Source organism: Palaemon carinicauda, chromosome 14 (genome assembly GCF_036898095.1).
Source record: "Palaemon carinicauda isolate YSFRI2023 chromosome 14, ASM3689809v2, whole genome shotgun sequence".
In the NCBI taxonomy this organism is placed as follows: domain Eukaryota; kingdom Metazoa; phylum Arthropoda; class Malacostraca; order Decapoda; family Palaemonidae; genus Palaemon; species Palaemon carinicauda.
This window is the reverse complement of record NC_090738.1, coordinates 46,505,404-46,526,932: the sequence shown is the minus strand read 5'-3', so window position 1 is coordinate 46,526,932 and position 21,529 is coordinate 46,505,404. Positions and strand designations below refer to the sequence as shown.

Here is a 21,529-nt window from a genome sequence, read left to right as displayed (position 1 = left end):
AACTTTTAGAGCTACATTTTAGTTTTTGTGAGAATATGAGTTAAGTAAGACTCCCCTAAAAGGGCTGGGATGGGAATAAAAAGGTTAAGAATACTAACCACTGTCCATAAAAATCTTTCAAATTCATGAAATATCACAGAAATACAAACAAGTATTAACAAGACAATAAAAGAAAGAAAAAGGATGTGGATTCGTAAACAAATGTTAATTAAGACACATCTGGCAATGAGGAGGTTGCAAACATTCTGGGTGGGCTAGCTTGAAGTCCAGGACAATATTATTTTTTTTTTTCATCACCAAGATAGTGCTTGAATCATAAGGCATTTGAAAAGTCAGAAGATTCATTGAATAAAACAAAATAAGAAACATCACCTAAACATAAAAATCTACCCTCCAAAAATGATCAAACAAGAGCAAATAATTATAAAATACAGTAGTGAGACCCGAAAACAAATGTTGATCTCATCTCTTGGCAAAAAAGAACAATCACCTTATTCTAACTTTATTAGTCCCATTGTATAGCAGGGTCAGACACTTGAGTTAACATTCTTCATCTCCATGTATATCTTTTCCTTGCATCTTCATCCTACAGTCCCACCCAAACCCATATCCCACCTCTCCACATTCATCCATCAGATCTGCTGACACCACACACTCCTCCTCCCAATCACTGGCATGTTCTTAGCAATCTTGATTGATTTCACCTCCTTTGCCCGCTAACATGACAAGAGGGAATTCTCCTTACAGTGAAGTCCCTGTTTAATGGGGTATTTTAAAACTGTGAAATTAGTCAGGTGACCAATATTTACTAAAGTAAAAGGCATAATAAATGTACTGGCTTGTATTCTATATGGATGCACTCACCTTTCTTCTCTGTTTGGCTGAATTAAATGCGTCAAGTTCGGTCCCAATAATGCGTGACGTATGTCCAATGGTATATATCTCATCTCGGGCATTCATTCCTTGAAGAAGACTATTAATGCACACAATAAAGTGCCTCACTGCTATACGCATCTCTCGAGGTAAATGATGAAATTCAACTTCACCTGTTAAAAGACCAAAGTCTTAGTTCTAGATATACAATCTAGTGGAATAATAATGTACTTATAATTAGTCCTTTTCATTTTGAAATTGTCCAAAGTGCATCATCTCTTCTAAAGAAGAAAGAAATAAAGTAGTATAATACTGAATGGGAATTCTTACTGGTACACTCACATAAATAAACTAGGAAGAATTAACAGGGCTGAAGGTAGGAAGACAAATTATAATTACCGGCACTGTAATAAGTTTGTATGAAAATAAATTAACTTTGTTTTGATATGTTTATGTTATACAGAATTTAAATTTAAGATTAGTTTAAATGCTTGATATATATATTTACAAATTCTTTATAAACAGAACGAATTAAATCTTTCCATACAAGGCTCAAATACAAATATTTTGTCAATGTTTGACCAAGTAAAACCATTTTCAAAGGGTGAGCGATAGATTTCATAACCTGAAGAGGGTAAAACTGAAATGTTTCCCGAAGAGTTTAGAGAAGAAAAGGAGTTGTGTGTGGATAATTCAAAAGCAATAATAGTTAATCATCTTTGAAGCCTTCTTGATCACTTTAAAAAATACTTGTCCCATGTCAAAGGATAATGAGACATCGGAACATGGGTTTTTTCAGTTTATTACAAAAGGTTCATGAATACATTTTACACAGCCCGATACTCATCAAACGAGGGCTTTCTTGTTCTTGTGATTGCTCGAGTGGTACTGCTTACCTCTCTGAGCAAGTAAATGCAATGTTGCTCTGTCAATATCATGAATTGTTAGATTTTGTGGAAATCTCCACTGTGATGGAAATATACTCTTACCATTAAGCTTTCAACACGTCTCCTATCAGATTTAACACGTCACCTATAACAGAGTTCAGTGATCGAGCACGACAATTTATGACAGTCATAGTACAGTACTCTTAAAAAGAGTACTATGTAACTTTTGTTACAGATCAGGCAGACGTATAACGTTACCACAGCTTTAGACTTGCTAGTAACCAGAACTGATTATGATGTAGTATGTAAAATTGTACATGAGCTTCTTTCTTTATATTGAATGTAACATTATCATAATGTGTAAAATTGTAATTACAGGAACTTGTTGATGGCATATAGTTAAATTGGTTTTGTTTTAGTTTTAGTACAATATATGTGTAATTGAAATTCATTTAGTTTGTGTAAGATTGTACAAAATCTATTGTATTTAATTTTGTAATTTGGACCATATATTCTTTTGTAAAATTCAGATTATTTTGTATTGTGGTCAATAAAAATATCTATCTATTTATCTATCTATAAAACACATAGTGTACTTCTAGATATTTTTCATACAAGGATTAGGACATTACTCTCTGCCCCATGCTCCTCACTCCAGGAGGAGGTGCGCACTCGCCCTCTCTAGTCTATGATATATGGAGGACGCTCCGACCCAGAATGGGGCATGGAATGTAATAGAAATAAAACATAAAATATATACATAAAAATCATATAAAAAAATAGACATCTTAAAAAAAATGAAATATTGCATGTAAAAATGTACGCATTTGTAAAATAATTCCACTCATTTCTTCTTATGACCTCTGCAACTATAATACAGAATACCTAAAGTGAAAAAAAATCATATCAATATTGGTATTATACAACCTCATCAATATCCTCCCTCTGGTTATGGCAATACCAGCCTTTCAGGAAGGATAGGGATAGGAATAGATATTCCTTCATCCCTCGATTTTACTTGTCCGGGTTTATGGCACAATTTTGCAACACAACTCACCACCACCGTTTCGCCATTTTTAAAATCACAACTGCACTTCATTTGTAACTATCAATCTGTTGTCACTAGCTGTTTTCCTGAGAAAATCATTCAACATCCCACCCTTTTCTTATAACTCTAAGTGTAAGGTATTCACATCTACACACTCTCTAACACTGCCTCTCCTTGAGGCTAAACTTTAATCCTGTAGCCACTTAACCTTTGGGAACCACCCCAGTCCCAGCAACCAGGAATCATATAAATACATCAATAATACTGCATCCGCCTGACGGATCACACCTGACCTGTTTAACCTACCTCTGCTTGTTTTTTGGTTCACTCAGCAGTATGTCATATGTATTGCTACACTCAGCAAAATTATCACAACACTTTACTTCTACATCAAGCACCCACATAAGAACCCATAATTATCATCAAGTATATTAAGAACACGCCAAAAGAAGAAATGAGGTCTGTTCATCAAACAACAACAGCAAAAAAAAATTACTACTCATAAACTCGGGGGAATGTCGCATACGCAGGGGTAAGGGGGTACACTCTGATTGGCACTTTTGAAAAGTACCTCTTCTGGAACAACATGTATATGTGCCTGATGATGTTCAGATACTGCTCCATTAATAATCTTTTGTATCACTAATGTGTTTAATTTAACCAACTTTTCTCAGTACAGCCCCAAAAACGCTGGCTCTAGTTTGTAACCGTTTCAAATACACATGATCGCCACAAATACTTATGCCCGTGTGGTTTTGAACCAACCATCATACTTTGAGCTGTGTTTTTCATTGGCTCTTTTTAAAAACCTTTCAGTGGTAATTATTACTCTTCTTAAGAGATTTAGTAAATAGACACAGTATAGCTCAGTTGAATAATTTGGTAACTGTTGCGAATTAATCAGGACTGTATACAGTAACACAGGATCCTGTTCATACTCTAAAGAGAAAGGCGTGTCCTTGAGCGAGGCATTATATGCAATGTTCAAAGCTAGCTCAGATGTAGGAAGCATGGCGTGCCAATGAAGGGGATCATCTGCCACTAAGTAACATAAAATTCACACCACTTCTCTATTATGAGATTCCACTAAGCCATTAGCTGAAGGCCTATATGCAGTCACTGAAAAGTGTTAAACTTCCATAAAGTCCATGATCAATTTCACCAACTTATTTATAAACTCGAAACCATTACCACTCATCAAATTTTCAGGTAATCAAACCTAGTAATGAAAGATCACAGCACCTGGGCTAATGAATTTGCTGATTTATCCTACATTGCGTAAGTATGAGTGTAACAAGTAAATGTATCCACAAATACACATACTGTATATACTTATGTTGTGTTAAACCAGTAGGTAATGGTCCTAGCACATCCATATGCATACTATAAAATTTAATAGGAATCACATGCCACTTTCTGGCTTCCGGTACAGTGTTTTTATGTTCTAAGCATGACAACATCTTATATACCTTTCTATGGATTTTTTTTATTCTTAACAAAAATCACAAATTTTAAGTAATTTGTATTTTTCCTAACAGTACTTACCTCGAACTACTTTCTTAGGAGTATCTGGGATCTCCTCCCATCCGACCAGAATTTTGTGTAGTTTACCCTATTCCCGTTCTCTATGCGGGGTAATCTCTGGCAGAGTGATACGCGCCCAGAGATGACCCAGGGTCAGAGAGCATGCTTTCTCAGGTCTCGCTCCTCAGTAAGTTTGGTGGAAAGAGGGTCTCCTCTCTCTATTAAGTCCTGTAAGTCACTCGGGGAAGGATGGGTGGGCCATAACCCGAAAGTAGTTCGAGGAAAGTATTGTTAGGAAAAATACAAATTACTTAAAATTTGTGATTTGTTCCAACACGGAGTACTTACCTTGAACTACTTTCTTAGGAGACTTATACCTTAGGAGGCAGGAGTGTACTGCAGGGCTCAGAGACAGGGATGATGGAAGCAAAAAAGGGAAACCTAGATAGGGGGCTAGGTTCTGCTGACCCACCGAAAGAAAACACTCGAAATAGGGAAAACTACCCAAAAAACTAACTTAGTGTCTAAGTGGCTTACCTCTGTAAAAAATGCCTTGGAGGCGTATTTCTTCAGTGACGATGTATCTCATGGTAGTTAAAGGTCTTCAGAGTCCTTTTAGGGAAGGTAATTAGGTAACAGGGGGGTGGGGGGAGTAAGGAAAAGGAACCTGCGTCTCTTGGACTTACTGCCCGTGGGTTCCCTGGGGCTATACCTTTAAATCTTCTGAAGCGCTGAAATGACGGGACCGAGGGAGAATCCGTCCAAGGACCTCCTCGAGCATTCTTTCAAGTAGTGAGCTGTGAAGGTTGACTGATTGGTCCAAGTACCAGCCCTCAGGATTTGGCAGACTGCCATGTTCTTCTCAAAGGCCAGAGAGGGGTCTGGGTTTACCTGGAATAGGAATTCCTACACTACTGTAGGCTCTCCTGATCACTTGCCGTAACCAGAAGGAGATCGTGTTCTTGGATACCGGTTTCTTCACCAATCCTGAAGAAACGAACAGATTCTTGACTTCGGGCCTCAGCCTGGCCGTCCTCTCCAAGTACTTCCGTACTGCTCTGACAGGGCACAGCCGCAAGTCCTTGGGGTTCTCTGAACGTGGGATTGCCGGCACCGAGAACCCTTCAAACTTGGGGTCCCAGACTGCTGGGTTCTGGGTCTTGGCCACGAAGGATGGTACGAACTTGAAGGTAGCTTCACGCCAGCCCTTCGAGTGTGACACTTCGTATAAAAGTCCATGAAGTCCCCCTACTAGTTTTGCCGAAGCTAGTGCCAACAAGAAAACTGTCTTGAGGGTGAGTTCTTTGTCAAGGATGTCCTTTAGGGGTTCGAAGGAAGGCTCTGACAGCATCTTCAGGACCCTAGCCACGTCCCACAGGGGCACTCTAACCGCTTGCGGAGGGCATGATTGCTCAAAGCTCTTGATGAGCATCGAGATGTGTCTGGAGGAACCTAGGTCGATGCCCTTCAGGAGGAAGACTTGACCTAGGGCTGCCCGAACTCCTTTAATGGCTGGGATGGACATGGTTTCCTCATCCCTAGGATAGACCAAGAAGTCGGCTATCTCCGGGACAGAGGCTCTCAACGGTTTGATATTCTTAGCGGCACCACTTCGTGAAGGTAGCCCATTTTGCCTGGTACACAGTGGCCGAAGACCGTCTCAGGTAACCCGACATCCTTGTTGCCGTCTTCGCCGAATAGCCTTCCTTCCTCAGGAGACGCTCGATAACCTCCACACGTGAAGGCAGAGGGACCGAGGGTTCTCGTGGAACTTTTGAAAGTGTGGTTGCCGGAGCAGGTCTGACCTGTCCGGAAGGGGCCAAGGTGGAAGGCGCGCCAGTTCCTTTAGGTCTGCGAACCACTCTCTATCCGGCCACCAGGGCGCTATCAAAGTCATCAACAGGTTGCTCGCTCTCCTCACCCTGTTGAGGACTTGTCTGAGCATTCCGAAGGGAGGGAAGGCGTACACGTCAAGGTTGTCCCAAGGATGCTGGAAGGCGTCCTCGAACGCTGCTCCCAGGTCTGGCACAGGAGAACAAAACACGGGGAGCTGTGCGTTTAGTCTCGTGGCGAAGAGGTCTATTACCGGCGAGCCCCACTTCTGGATCAGAGTCTTGGCCACTTCTGGGTGGAGGGACCACTCGGACCCCACCACCTGACCCACTCTGCTGAGGCCGTCGGCTAGGACGTTCCTTTTCCCTGGAATGAACCTGGCCGAGATCTTGATCTGCTCCCTTTCGGCCCATTCCAGAAATTCCATGAGGCCGCACAACTCCTTTGATTTTAGTCCTCCTTGCTTCTTTATGTATGCTACTACGATGGCGTTGTCGCACATCAACGCCACAGTGTTTCCCCGGAGCTTCTGGACGAACTCCAGACACGCCCTCTGTACTGCCATCATTTCCAGTACATTGATGTGCAGGTTTTTCTCCTCGGGTCCCCACCTTCCTCTCGCTGTACTGTCGAGGAGGTGAGCACCCCAACCCTCCTTGGAGGCGTCCGTGAAGAGGAGCATCTCCAGTGGGTCGGTTGCGAAGGGCATCCCCTTGAGGGTGTTCGAAGTATTGATCCACCACTCGAGGACCTCCTTCGTTTCCGTGGTCACCAGAACTACTTTGTGAGGGGAGTCTCTCTGGTTCCAGGCTTTTTTCAGGTTCCACTGAAGTCCCCTGAGCTTGAGTCTTCCCTGAGGGACTAGCTTCTCCAATGACACGAGGTGACCTATCAGTCTCTGCCAGTCATTGGCCCTCCTGGGCTGACCCGACAGAAAGGGCCGTAGAATCTGGCTCAGGTTGTCTAGTCTCTCCGCGGAAGGGAATGCTCTCGCCAACCGGGAGTCCAAGACCATCCCGAGGTAGGTCATCCTGGTGGAGGGTATCAATTGGGATTTCTCCAGGTTGATGGTGATACCCAGGACGTTGCAGAACTGCAGGAGCTTTGCGCCTTGCCCCCTCAGGACTTCCCTCGAGTCTGAAAGCAACAACCAGTCGTCCAGGTACCGAATCAGGCGGATGCTCTGTTCGTGTGCCCAGGCTGAGACTGTCGCGAAGATCCTCGTGAAGACCTGAGGGGCTGTGGATAAACCGAACCAGAGGGTCTTGAACTGCAACGTCTGGGTACCCCATTTCACCCTTAGATACTTCCTGCTGGAGGGGTGGACAGGGATCTGGAAGTATGCGTCCTTGAGGTCTATCGACATCATGAAGTCTCCTTCCCCCAAGGCCGCTAGGACCGACTTCGGAGTGTCCATCTTGAAGTCGGTTTTGCACACGAACTTGTTGAGGGCTGAGAGGTCTATGACTGGTCTCCAGCCCCCTGTCGCTTTCTCCACCAGGAAGAGTCTGCTGTAGAACCATGGGCCTGGGTTCTTGACTGGCTCCATTGCCCCTTTCGCTAGCATAGCAGAGACTTCTTCTTGTAGGGCTGTCCTTCTCAGGGGGTCTTTCGGTGCCAACCATTCCGCCTGTAGATCTGGTATCAGAGGTGGGGGTTCCGCCAGGAAAGGCAACCTGTATCCTTCAAGACCATCACGGTCCACGGATCCGGCCCGTGGTCCCGCCATGCTTGCCAAGAATTTTTGAGGCATCCCCCCACCTGAGGCTTCGGCAGGAGAAGGGGGCCTCCCTCCCTATCTCCTTCGGGAGGCACGACCCGAACGCCCTCTTCTGGAGGCCGAGTAGGAGGGCCTAAATGTTGACTGTGTGGTTGCAGATCCCCTACGGGAGGGCTGAGAAGGCTGCTGCCAGGACGTAGTAGGAGCGTCTCTCCTGGGCTGGTTAGGTGAGGCGCGAGGAGGAGGAGGGACGTCCGAGGGAGGTTTCCTATGGTTGGATCTTCTTGCTGGAGGAGGTCTTGGTTCCCACACATCCTTTAACTTTCTCACCCTCTCCATCACTTCTACTTCCTTGAGGGGGAAGACAGTCTCGCCCCACAGTGGAAGACTCCTCAGGGACCTGGCCTCTCTGTCCGGGAACCGCCTTACCAGTTTGCTGAGTACAGTGTCCCTTTTCCTCAGTATCCAGTTGGCGGTTTGCGTAATCGACTGATAGGACAAGAACTTCAGGGCCTTACCTCCCGAGCTAATCAGCTCTTTCAGCAGGGCCTGATTTTCTGGAACCGCTAGGTCGTACGAGGATTGGAACACTACCAGAGTGGCGGCCAACCAATCCAGCCAGGATGACACATGCACCAGGTCCCTGGACAACTCCTCCATCATGGCGGTTTCCGCTGGCGAGAAACAAACCGGGGCTGTGGTCGCCCTCTCTTCTGCTGCGCCTTGTCCCAAGATGGCGACTGCTGGTTCTACTGCGCAGGGTTCCGCGCGTTGTCCTTCCGGGAGGTAGAACCGCGACTGAGTCTTCATGCCCTGGAGAAGCCTAGAGGAGCTCTGGTTTTTGGGGGCCTCCGCATGGTTGGCCACTACCTTGCTCACATATGCCAATCCCAGCTTCACGTCTCTAGCCACCGGGAGAGCTAGTGAGGGCATCTGTTGAACGGGGGCATCCACCATCCTGTTGAGGCTCGAGAGCCAGAACTCGTCAGACGAGGGCTCCGGTTCATCCAGCCTATGGTGCCGTCGGATGAGGCCTATGACTCTACGGTATGCAGAAACCTCCGCTGGAGACCCTTCTTCCCCATCCTCTCTCTTGTCTGCAGTGGGTCCTGGTTCTCGTGACGACGAACCTCCGACAGGGGGAGCCGTACCAAGAGGTGGCATCCTCTTGGAGTGGTCCAATTCCCTCGCTACAGGCCGTAGGACGGGCATCGCCGCTGAGACGGAGGTCTCCGTCCTTGATTTCTCCCTTCTTCTGGAGGACCAGGGGTCCGCGGGCTTGCCCGTCGAGGAAAAGAACCTCTCTCGTTCTGGACGTCTCCTTGGAGATTTTGAAGGAGGGAAGCGGCTGCCAGACCGAAGGGGCGACTCTCCCCACTGGGCAGGTGGAGTTGGAGCCTTCACGGACCTATGCCTGTCCCTCGACGTCTGATGAGACGAGCTCCTCTGTCGGTCAAATCTGCTCCCATCGATGAATCCTACTGGTGATCGGGGTCTAGGGAGCCATCCCGAGGTGCCCGCGATGGCTGCCGCCCCCAGGAGTTAGCTACGTGGGATGGAAACCCGCACCCACTCTTCCTCTGGCGAAAGACTTCTCCTGAACTTCCTCCTGGGGGACCTTGAACGTCTATCCACGTGGCGGGGTCTTGAAGTCGAGCGCGAACGTGATCGTCTCCTGCGAGACCTATCCCGTCGCCTTCTATGGTCTCTCGGGGCTCCTTCATCTGACGAGTAGGAGTAGGCCTCAAACGAGGAAGCCGAGGACCTGTGGGGTCTCGTTGGAGGGTCCGAAAGAAGACGTGTCGTTGTTGGTTCTGCATGGGGCCCGGCCGACGACGCAGGCTCCATAAAAACTGCTGGGAATGACGCTGATGGTGTTGGAGGGGAGCGGGGGAGCTCCTCGTTGGGGAACCAGGGCTCAAACTCCTCTTCCATTCAGAATTGATGGGTAACTATCTGACTCCCCTTTAATCCCTGCTCGCACTCTTTCCATCTGTTACTCTTTTTTTCTGTCCGTTTCAGACTTCCTTTATGTCCCAACCTCCTAGGTCAATCACACCTGCATCACAGGGCACTCATTCTGGACACCAATGGTCATGTCCCCTCTCTCTCTCTCTCTCTCTCTCTCTCTCTCTCTCTCTCTCTCTCTCTCTCTCTCTCTCTCTCTCTCTCTCGTGTGTGTGAGCTAGTAGACATGACCCCTCTTGACTTGGGACCACCCCACTGTGTCCCCGCCTTGTTTCATTCTACTGGGACAGATCAGGTACTCCATCTCCTGTCAGGTTCACAGTCCAGAGGTTACTACTAATCATGTTTTCTACGACCAGCCAATAGAAACTTGGTTGATTGCGTCATGTTTCGTGCTGATAAACACAGAGCATGCGCAAGGACCAAGCGGAAGGTTGCACACAGTGTCTCCTCACAACATTCACCTGGTCAAAGATGTGCGGAGTGGTTGAGGCGGGTTACTTGGTAAATGACTCAGGTTTGTATATCTAGAAAAATTAGAAATTATATAAATTTGTTGTTTATTCCTATGCGGATACAGATTTCCGAGTCATTTATATGGGGAGTCTAACTTATGAGGGAGGAAGTCTCCATGAAGTTAAGAGGTAAACCCTTCCTCTCTGGAAGATCTAATTACAATAAGTAATAGCAAGAGATCAACGTGAATCATGGAGGATAATGTAACCGGCTTGAAAAGAGGCAAGGCCAAATTTCCAATTCTTGAGATAAAATCTTCTCTGATACAGTTACTAATGACTAGTAAGTGATCCAAGAGAACTGCCAAGGAACACTGTGGCCAGTTTGTAATGAGGCAAGGCTGTTCATTCAGTTTCCGAAAGGTAATCTTTTCCAGGGGTGAAGTAGTATGAACATTGTTATATAATAAACAGGCGGTCAATTTCTTTGTACTGTATATCAATAAATACTAAAGAAATTGAGGCACACTTACAATACTTGCTTTGGGGTGAAAAGCCCCAGGGCAGGCTTCAAATCCAATGAAGATTGTTTCCTCTTCTGCGATCTTCCTAGCCAAGAAAGTCGGAGTAATGAGGCCTGTGGCTAGAAAATGGCATACATCTTGTGAGACTATCAGTTAGGTCATAGTAGCCCTGTCACCATAGCACCCATTGAGAGGATCTCTACAGACATGAATATGCCCTTTTTAAAGTAAATGTCCAACGGTGTCTTTCTTTCCCATGCACCAATTGAGGATTTGTATTAATGCATGGTTTTGCGGAATCCTGAGGTTGCGGCAAACTTACATGTATCACATGCTTGAGGAAGGGTCCCTAGCGATGTTTCCCTTGATGATATATGGGCTCTTATAACTTTTTTTCTTTATCAAGAGAGACAGAGCTCCTGAATACATTGTATTAGAGTATGCAAATGCTCTCAAACAACATAGTTTTTGGGAGACTAGCATAATCAAGTGGTATTGCAGAATGCTAGGGCTGTAGTAAGTCCATTCAGATTATGTGTTCAAGAGAGGGTCCCTAGCTATGCTTCCCCTGATATTGTTATACAAATAAGGGAGGGAGCAATATATCCAAGCTATTTATTCTATCAGAAACTCGCACTGCTCTATGGAACAAAACAACTACAGTAGTTGTTCTTATGATCAGGATTCTCTTCAAGAGACAATATCTTGAAATAGTTACCAGATACCTTTCTAGCCCGTGTCTGGATTATTCATTGAGCCAGAAACAGGACAAGGTGGCAGTTCCTGATGTCTTGTTATTGTAGGGGGATGCCTGGCAACTCTTCCCCTGAAAATATCAAGTTTCATGTTAGGCCTCAGTTCACAGGGTATTTATGTTCAGGAAAGAGAATTTGCTTCTGACCGTAGGAGAAAATTCTTAGTCTCCGTGGGCAGGGGTATCGGAGCATTCTGGTCCTTTCTAGACTTTCGAGAGGCATGTTCCTGAAAAGTCGTTAAACCATCCCTGGACTTTGGAAGGTAAGCTCGAGAAAAGTTCATGAACAAATTCCTCAGACACAGTGCTCATACTAAAAACAGAATATGATCCCCACAGGAAATATAGCATTCCTGCGTTAGGTTCCCGGGGAAGTAGACTGCCTGTAGGCTTGTTACTTGGCTGATTAAAAGGTAGTTAGGTTCATAACTAATGCCCTTCAGCCCGGTAGTGAGATGATAATCTTAGATGATGAAAGACCCTCTTTCCAATTCAATAGTAAGGGGGAGGATTACTTCAATGAGACCGCTTTTTCCACCAACGGCCCTGGTAACAAGGGTGTCGATAGTTCTTTTGGGCAGGTAAACCTAGCATCTCAGACCAGAGCCTGTTCCACAATTTCTAACTAAATCTGAACCTTCATGAATGCTATAGGAACCCTTTACAAGATTCTCAAACAGTCTTTAGACAAAGGGGTATGGTCTTGAAACTCTCTCCATACTAAAGTTAATCTAGTAGAGGTTCTCTATGACCTGAATGTCCCCTATTTTCTAATGAATTCTTCCCTGGGAAGACATTAGTTTAGGATTCTTATGCGATGTTTCCAGCAAACTCATTGCGACTGATCTAAGAGTGATCCTCTTTAATCAGTCTGAAGGTCTCTTCTGGTTCATCATGACGGGTACAGTACTAGACCCGTTGATGTTTTCTTATTCACAGTAAGTTGAGATCTCCATCTGACTCCCTTGTATCTCCTGATCTTTATTCAGAAGATGAGGGGGGATGATGTTGGTCATTACCATAGTACACTACTCACTCCATGGATACTATAATAGACATTGCTTCTCAGGATGGGGAATATTTTCCTGGAGAAAAGGTTCTGTCATCAAGTGCTGGTTCATGAAAGATCATTTGTGCCTGAAAAATAAAAGATGTCGGTTTATGGCCAGACAGCTGGCTGTCACCGGTTGGGGCTGACTCACTACCAAGATAGGGCAGAAAGTACTCATATTTCTTAGACTAGTCTTCCTGTCACAACCTTGAGTCCTGACAGAGGTATAGGTTATAAAATATGGCTTTCTTATCAAAAGGTAGAATCTTAAAGATCTTCTTTGAGGTTGACTTGGTAAGGATTGCTGTTGGTACCTCAACTCAGGTAACAAATACCCTGCAGTAAACAACTAACAGCTATGCTAATAATACAAAAATAAAAAGGAAAAGGAAGGGGGAGATATAAAAGAGTTCCCTTCCACCTTTTGAGATGCTGGGAGCTGGGGAGCTTGCACCAGGTTTTTCCCCCCCGAGTCTTGTAAAGAACATTCTTGAAAAAGAAAATATCTATTACCGGGACTACAAAATGCAATGTATGGCTGCCTCAACACCTACACAGTGGAGGCTTCTCTAAACTAACCAAAGTAGGGAATAAAAATGGGAAAGGGGAGGCCCATATCCTGACCATGTCATCTTCTATGGTCAAAGAGTGAACCTTAACCAATCATCACTAATTTAGGCACTACAATATCCCTTCCCCACTGTAGTAAGTCTAGGCGTGCTTTTACACTACTAGAAGCTATTGAGTCTTTGGTTCCTACCTTCAGGGGGAGAGGAACTCAATCCCCTGGTTCAAGTAGGCTGAACTACTGGGTGCCTATGAATTTTGTACAGGCCTCTCTGTAGGTGCTGCACAGCAGGTTTACCCATCATCGTTCTTTCTCTTCCTAAGTTGCTTGTTCCTGTCTACGGATCTTAGCTATTGCGGACTCTACTTCTGACTGGGAGAACAGATATGGGGAATTCAGCAAATCCAAATTCCTTAGAATTAACACCTCTCCAGGGGGTAATTGTTCTGTGCATCTGGTCAAGATTGCATCACATCTTTTCAGAACACAGTTCCCCCATAGGGGAATGGTCTGAAGTAACCGGAATTCTATGGCTTTAGACCCTGCCCATGACAAATCTTAAAATCTTCTCAAGGCATCACGATCTTTAAGATCTTATGTCATTGCATAGTGCTCTAGACCGGTAACCCTGGGGCCCTGTTGGCTCTGAAAGAATTCTCCAAAGATGCATGTTATATAGGTTTAGCGTCTTTTCCGTTTGTTTCAAGAGTTTTGGGCCATAATTGAGTTTAGGATTCTGTGCTTGCGACTGAATCCTGTCTTCTGGTTTGTCCTCAGTGACAGGTTTCTCTAGGGTAGGTTCTGTCATGTTTCTTAGGTGAAGGATGAGGTTGTTAATCCTTGTAGCTTCAGGTATTTCTGATACTGACCTAAAAGTTCAAAGAGGATTAACTTCTGTTGGGTCAGTGCTAACGCTTACAGCAGTGGTCCTCATTAGTTTAGCATTAATTCAGTAATCAGGGTTATAAGAAAAACCTTGTTTGTCTTGAACGTCCTCCCTTTTTTTTTATTCATAAGCACATTAAGGCAAGATAAGGGGGCAGAGGCAGGTTTGGTGAATCTACTTTTATGTTCATCGTGATCAGCCTCAAGATATACTTCTTCCACAGCTGGTGCATTACAAGCAAAGGCTTGTTACCTGAAAAGCCCCTGTTTCGCCTTCGACACGGGACTCTTCTATACCTTTTAGTCAGGTTGACTCCTAAGTCAGACTGGAGTTCCATTGCAGGCATACAGTAGGGTAAAAGACTTCTTTCCCAACTTCACCTTACATGATCCGTGTAGGGGTAACCCTTGAACAATCAATCATTCTATGCTCTTCAATCATGTTTGTGGGACATAAATTTGGCCACCATCCGAACTTCCAAGGGACGGTTCCTCAACCTTACTGTGTTGCAGAGAAAAGTACTCGCACCTAAAGCTGGAATATGATCAATCTTTACGGGGAATATCCTGGGATGAATTGTGGGCTTGTCTTGTACGTGAAGAATTTTCTTCACATGCAGCAAGGCTGACGCATGTGATGACGTCATCACGCACTGAGATGGCAGCGCATAGAGCTTAGTCTGGCTGAAGTATGCTCTTGCTTGAATCCTGACAAGCGTAGGTATCGGTGAATCTCTTACTTGACTTCCCTACTCTAGGTAGGGAAGAAGAGGGTGGGGTGAAAGGAATGAGTAGTTCTGGGAAACCTTGAGACGTGACCACAGCTGATGCAGTCTGGCCACCCATTTTATAAGCTTATAGGATCTCTCAAGGCTCTGTATAGGAAACCTCAGCATGGGGACCCTTTCATCATAACGCAAACTTGGTTCCTGAGAATGTGTTGTAATATGTAGACTTTCTTCATCCAAAACTGTTGCCTTTTGACTTAAGGGAAAAGCTTTCTCAACTCTAGGCTCCCGCCAATGGGACTGTCTTAGAGAACACGCCTGTTCATTTAACATCCTGTATGAGCTGGGACCTGGCTCCTCAAAGTCTCGCTTTGCGTAATCGGCAATCTCTTGAATGAGTGTCATTTGAAGATGAGGATTCCGATAACTCTCAACATGTAATATTGAACGGAAGTTCTCACTGCCTAGAAAGAGAGTCTTCTCCAACTCCCGTCGGGAGGAGATTCCACAACGTAGAAATCTCTTTAAGTTTTCTGCGACGAGAAGCATAACTCTCCCACTGGGAGGGAAGACCAATCTCATCAATAGTTACATGGAATTTTTCTTGAACATCTCTTGTCTAGCCAAGAGGGACATAGAGGGTGTGAGTTCATGTCTGCCAGGCTTATAAGGATGCCAAAAACATTGCTATCCTGTCCAGGGCAAAGATGTAAATACCCAGATTTACTGGACATACATAATTACTCATAACTCCCAGTTAATAAGTAAACACTCAAATGACTGTGAATTAAGGATAAAACACAAGTCAAAGAGCACTATGCACTAAAAGGGTAGACGAAATGAATGTTTAAGGCTCGATCGTAGACCAGCAGTGTTGTGAGGAGACGCTGTAAGCAACCTCCTGCTTGCTCCTCGTGCATGTGCTGCATTTATCCAGCATGAAGCATGACACAAACTTCTGCCATCTTTCAACATGTCTAGAAATTTCACCTTCTCAACTATGGTCAGCATCTTCCTAAGTTACTTAGGCTCACTACCAGAAGCCATAGAAGGACAGGGTTTTTTGGTGACATTTCAAGGATTGGAACAAAAATAAACGTTCTAAAACTTCACTAAACGCAGGAACACAAGTTACTGTAACTTGATGAAAACAAACCTACTGTGCACAGGAGAAGCTGCAAGGCAAGATGCTACTATGTTCCATGACTAATCAGCTCCAAGATACAAATCCGGCTCTTATATGTTGACTTCCACCTGTCAGCCACTTTAGTAACCATCAGCAACTTAAACTAAAAACTAGTACTAGACTGAAAACACTTATATTATCACTTTCTTAATTCAACACAATACTTAATTATCAAGATTAGATACATACAAGAAAACACTATAGAACAGTAGTACTGTATCATTAGCCGAAGGGAATTTATCTTTTGTTGACACCGAGTCTTCACTAGACTTACCAGATGCGTGTCCTTTTGCAACGTTGGCGTATTTCTACCCCCACTCTTTGGTTCGAGTAATATAACAGTGTTAAGTGGTACTCACAATCCTTGGCCCCAAAACTTTTCTTGAACAGATCTTTGTAATAGAATTTTACTTTTTCATAATATTGTAGGAGATAACTAAAAATATTCCTATTCACTTGACAGAAACATTTTCTCAAAGAAACACCTATTTACTAAGATAAAACATATTCTTGCAATTGACTCATTCCAAATTACATCATTTCCATTTTAAACTCCATGTAATCTTCTTTGAACATTCTGAACTTCACGTAAGCAGGATTTTTCACACATAATGAAAACACTACTCATTAGATTTTACATCCATTGCAGAAGATTCATCAGAATTTACAATTCATTTATGTTACTGATATATATATTACTGAGTGATTACATAGCAAGACCTTAATGATAATAATAATAAATATGAATACTATCACCACTCATATCATAGTATGGATTTTAAGCTTTACGACATCCTTAATAATCATCCTTGCGAGAGATTATTCCTAACACTGGGCAAGACCTTTCACTAATATCCAATCCAAGGAGAAATCATCATATTAGGCTCACAAACATTTGAACACCCCTGAAGGCATCGGTCAAAGGATGAGACCCGATACTCCTACAGAAGAGGGAGAGCAGCTTCATAAGGCAAAGGCATTCCCTCTATGTCCCTACAGGAATGAAGGTGGCAGCATGCCCACCCTAACCTGGCCAATGGATTCACCTGACCCAACCTTAGGGTAACAGTCAGCAGGTGAGATTTGTCACACCCTCAAAAAGGAGAAGAGCAGACACATGAATTCATGAAGAACTTTTTAGGAGAGGCAACCTGAGCAATTACCACTGCTATTCGTCCTTATAAGAAGAATTGTCTAAAGACAAAAAAAGAAAGGGAAAGGAGGAATTGGTAAAAGACAAAAAAGAGAGAGCAAACTTACTCTTTTCCCTTGTCAAGAGTTATTCCTTGCTACCATAAGTGATTTAGTAGTTTTTACTGATAAGTAACAGGTGTTCTACCTCTCTCAGTTTGCTGATATGAGCACTAGGAATAATTCCTGGTCAAACAGCATTCCAACATCCTTTGCTTGCGCATGAGACCAAACTCCCTTCAATCACATTGCTCAGATCATATTAAGAGAAAGAAGTAGTCTTGATCTCATCCTGGAAAGACTGAATAGGTCATTCCAAGAGGCCACAGCTAAGCACTCAGGTGAACATTTGTGTGAATACCCAAGGAATGAAAGACACTTTCAGAATAACTGAAGGCCTGCATGCACTGCAAGTCTCTCAAGTCACAAAAAACATGAAGTCTTCATCTCTAGAAGCTGAGTATGGGGCAAAATTTTTAACTAAAATTTTGGCAAGTACTGGTTCATCCAAAGGAGGTATGGACTCGTGCTCCGTCCCAGCGACGACTCGTGCAGAGACAAAAGACAAGGACTTCCAGTATAAACATCCATGACCATTCCACCTCTATTACATGCATGTCCATATATAGAACATGGAAGGTAGGTATGGAATCAATTTGGATGAAAAGAGAGCATTCCTTTACCGATCGATTGATTGATTTTGAGCTATCTGGTATCCTAACTGTCACAGGAATTTTATAGTTGAAGCTTGTTATGGCTTAATTCACTAGGGTGAAGTAGACTGTTCCCTTCATAACAGGTTCATAAACAAGGCAATGGTAAATATTGCAGAAAAGACACTACAGTTATACCTCTGGATACGAAAGTTTCTGCTTTAGAAAAATTCAAGATACGAAAAGCGATACAAAGATTTTTATGCCCCAGTATACGAAAAAAATTTTCAGGATACGAAAAGCTTACGAGATCCCAACTCGTCGCCGAGAGTACAGTACCTTTTTTTTCAGGGTATCAACCCTTAATTTAGGTGTACAGGTAACAATACACCTTCACTGATCCAAATGCTTTACATACAGTACCGTAACTTTTATACAGTAGTAAAGAAAACGGACCGTTTTCTTAGGGCTTGGAGGGGATAACTAGGCAATAACTACATTATTGAATAATCTCATGGTGGTTTCTGGAATGGATTAGGCTGTTTTTAACGGTTGGGTTTATTATTGAATGATAGAAATGGCTGCATTGCATGTTTATTACTACAGTTTAGCATGTTTATGAAAGAAAAGGTGTCTTTTCGTAAGGCTTGGAACAGATTAGGCTATTTACATGTAAAACGCGACTCAGGATACGAAAAAATCAGCATATGAAACCGTATCCTGAACGGATTACTTTCGTATGCAGAGGCATCACTGTATTTTCTTTAAAAATATATTTATCACAAAAATACTTTAAACTTAACATTAACAAAAATAATGAACTACCCCGTAAATGCAAATTATTAAAGAATCGGAACAGATACACTAACACACAGCATCGTATAACGTATTTAAATAGACCAGGGAAAAATAGTTGGTACATGACTTGCGGTCAACACCTAAAAGAAAAAAAAATGTCTTACAATGACAGAATACTAGTTTCACCAAAACTAAAGTAGGGACACAAAACCACACTACCTTAAAGTCATATTTCATAACATTTTGAACATAATTATAATAATTACCTAAAAGAAAACCCATGGAGGGATAAAGCACATGTAACAAAAGGTGATCACCATCCAAGACGTATTATTGTAAATGCTGTCCACTCCTAAAACAAAACAATTACTCGCGTAAACAAACATCAACAATCATACAAATGTTCTATGTACACTATAGAATGAACATTTAAACCAACATTCAATATCAAGATGATTACCTTAGGGGATTCTTCCAGTTTATGACAGGCCTACCGGACCACGTACTTACTCTGCCCTACTACTCCTCAAAGCAGAGTACCACTTTGTTTGGTGACGAGCTCTCTACTGCTGTAGTCAAAATTTTATGTTACGTTATCGCTTCGTTAACAAGTGCAGTGCGAGTCAAATTGGTAAACAATACTTTGCAGACCCAGCAGGCAACCTTCCGAATATATGTCATCATAATATATGACAAAAACATCAAAGGTCATTGATGCCAAACCCCCTATCGACAGCAGGGAACATACCTCTCCATTGTTCCTTAATAGACAAATAACCTCCTGAACTGAGCCTGGGAGGAGCAAGAACAGATTAAGCAGGGTCCAGACTCCTTCTGGTGGAAGAAGTTGCTGGTAATCATTTTTGAGATTTGGAGAAGGACACGACCTTCCTTAAACCTGAGCCACATGGTAATTGCCTAGTAAGTCTGGGCCGTGGTCTCCCTTGAATGACCAAAGACCTAGAAGGATCCCACATGGTGAATGAAGGAGTACTTATATAGTAATGATATATGGCAACCCCTTCCACCTATACCTCAACACTCCCCTCCCTAGTAATTATCACCTCTGTACCCAAAAGCTGCTACCGTGAAAACCATCAATTAGTCGATGGTATCTCAAGACAAGAGGTTGTGTGCTTGTCACCCATTCTGAGTTTGTTTCCTCTCCCTACCAAACAAACTATGAAATCCAAATGGATCAGGAAACCTATGCAGTATGAGGAGATTTGTGGTGATAGGTTCTTCTGGTATTCTGTCCAGAAGGACTGATCACCATATACTAGTGTAAAATGTGGCCACTGTTGCACAATTCTTACCTTTCTGACCAAATCGAAGATACCATTCAGTGAGAAAACTCCACAGCAGCTTCAAGGCGAATAGCAGCAGCTGTTGCCCCAAGCTTACGATTGCTAAACAACCCCACAGGTACCAATCATTATGTGGGCTATCTGGGTTACACTCAGTAACAGCAAGAGGAGTAACGTAAATGATAACCTAATCGGCCTACCGTACAGTCTTGGAGAGTGGTTCAATGAGGACTGTCCATCTGCAACTGATAATACAGTGGTATCTGTTGCACCAGGCTCATGATCATTAACCAATCTCAAAGGTATTGACCAATGAGTAAGCTCTGTATTGGCACATGGTGGAACAATGAATGATACTCCTATTGGCCTATCGTAAGGGGCTAGATACTGGTCCAGGTACAACCATTCACCAACAACTGATGAAACCATGGTGGCTGTAACACAAGGATCACAATCGCTAAGCGACCCCAACGGTACCAATCGGTGGGCAATTTCTGTATCGCAGAATGTGCACCAAGGAAAGGAACAATCTTCACAATAGGAATAAAAAAGGTAAATTCACATTCTACCACCCTTTCCTAGTCTACGGCGTTGATATTCCATCTGAGAAGAACCACTCACATGCTCCTGGTAAATCAGCAGTAACTATAACGTCAGTTCACCATCACTTGGCTGATGTCGAAGTTGCCAGTTAGTGGATAAGTACCATCATTCCCTCCCAAAAGATTAGAGTAATTACTATAAGTCCCAAGGAACTTTTAGTGTGTGGGTGCGGTTTTCCTCTTGTGCCATCTGTCATTAACCTACTACTGTACCTTGTTAACGATTCAATGGCTCTTCCAGTGCTGGTGAAGACATATCCCTATTCTAAAGGACAAAAGGTTTGTATATGTGTAAGAATAAAGAGGATTTGAAGAGTACAAGCTGAAACCAGATTTTTATAAAAAAGCTTACCTAATGATTCAACTACTTTAATCCTTTCCCCTTTGGTTACACTTTGTTGCTGTAGTTTAGCTATTCTTTGGACATCTCCTTCCATTAATGGGTAAATTTCAGAAAACGGGGGCATGAAGAAAAGGTTTTCTGAGTACGGCACGATTACAAGAGGCAAAGAGATGATTTCCACAGTGTAATTCTGAAAAGAAATAATACAGCAGTCATTTAGAATGAGAGCTCCAATGCATTTAACTCAACAAGGGGGAATTTTGTCAAGTTAAATGAAATTTAAAAATTTACAATTGTTCCAAAGGCTTCATATATGAAGAACTAACACACTGCATTAAAAATGCTACAAATACGTCTATTTTTTCATTAATCCATACAAATATTCAAAAAAGGGAAATAACCCGGTAAAGAATAGGTGCAACAGTTTACAACGAATGTAGGTAATCAACGCCCAAATAAATATTGTAAAGTACAGTATCACTACATCCTTACTGAAAAATGTTATTTTTATTAGTAAAATAAATTTTTGAATATACTTACCCGATAATCATGTAGCTGTCAACTCCGTTGCCCGACAGAATTCTATGGAGGGATACGCCAGCTATCACAATACTAGAAGGGGGTGTACTTA

The 21,529-nt window shown here is 43.1% G+C and overlaps 1 protein-coding gene across 3 annotated transcripts in view; it reads right to left on the bottom strand.

Annotated features, from left to right (window-relative positions):
- LOC137653568 (sec1 family domain-containing protein 2-like) overlaps positions 1-21,529 on the bottom strand; it is a 261,267-nt gene that overhangs the window by 148,038 nt on the left and 91,700 nt on the right. For all 3 annotated transcript variants that reach the window (XM_068387077.1, XM_068387076.1, XM_068387078.1), the window contains exons 4-5: positions 20,908-21,088; positions 865-1,046 (exon numbers count right to left, since the gene is read on the bottom strand). In XM_068387077.1, coding sequence (XP_068243178.1) covers positions 865-1,046; positions 20,908-21,088 — 363 coding nt within the window. The remainder of the gene's footprint in view (positions 1-864; positions 1,047-20,907; positions 21,089-21,529) is intronic.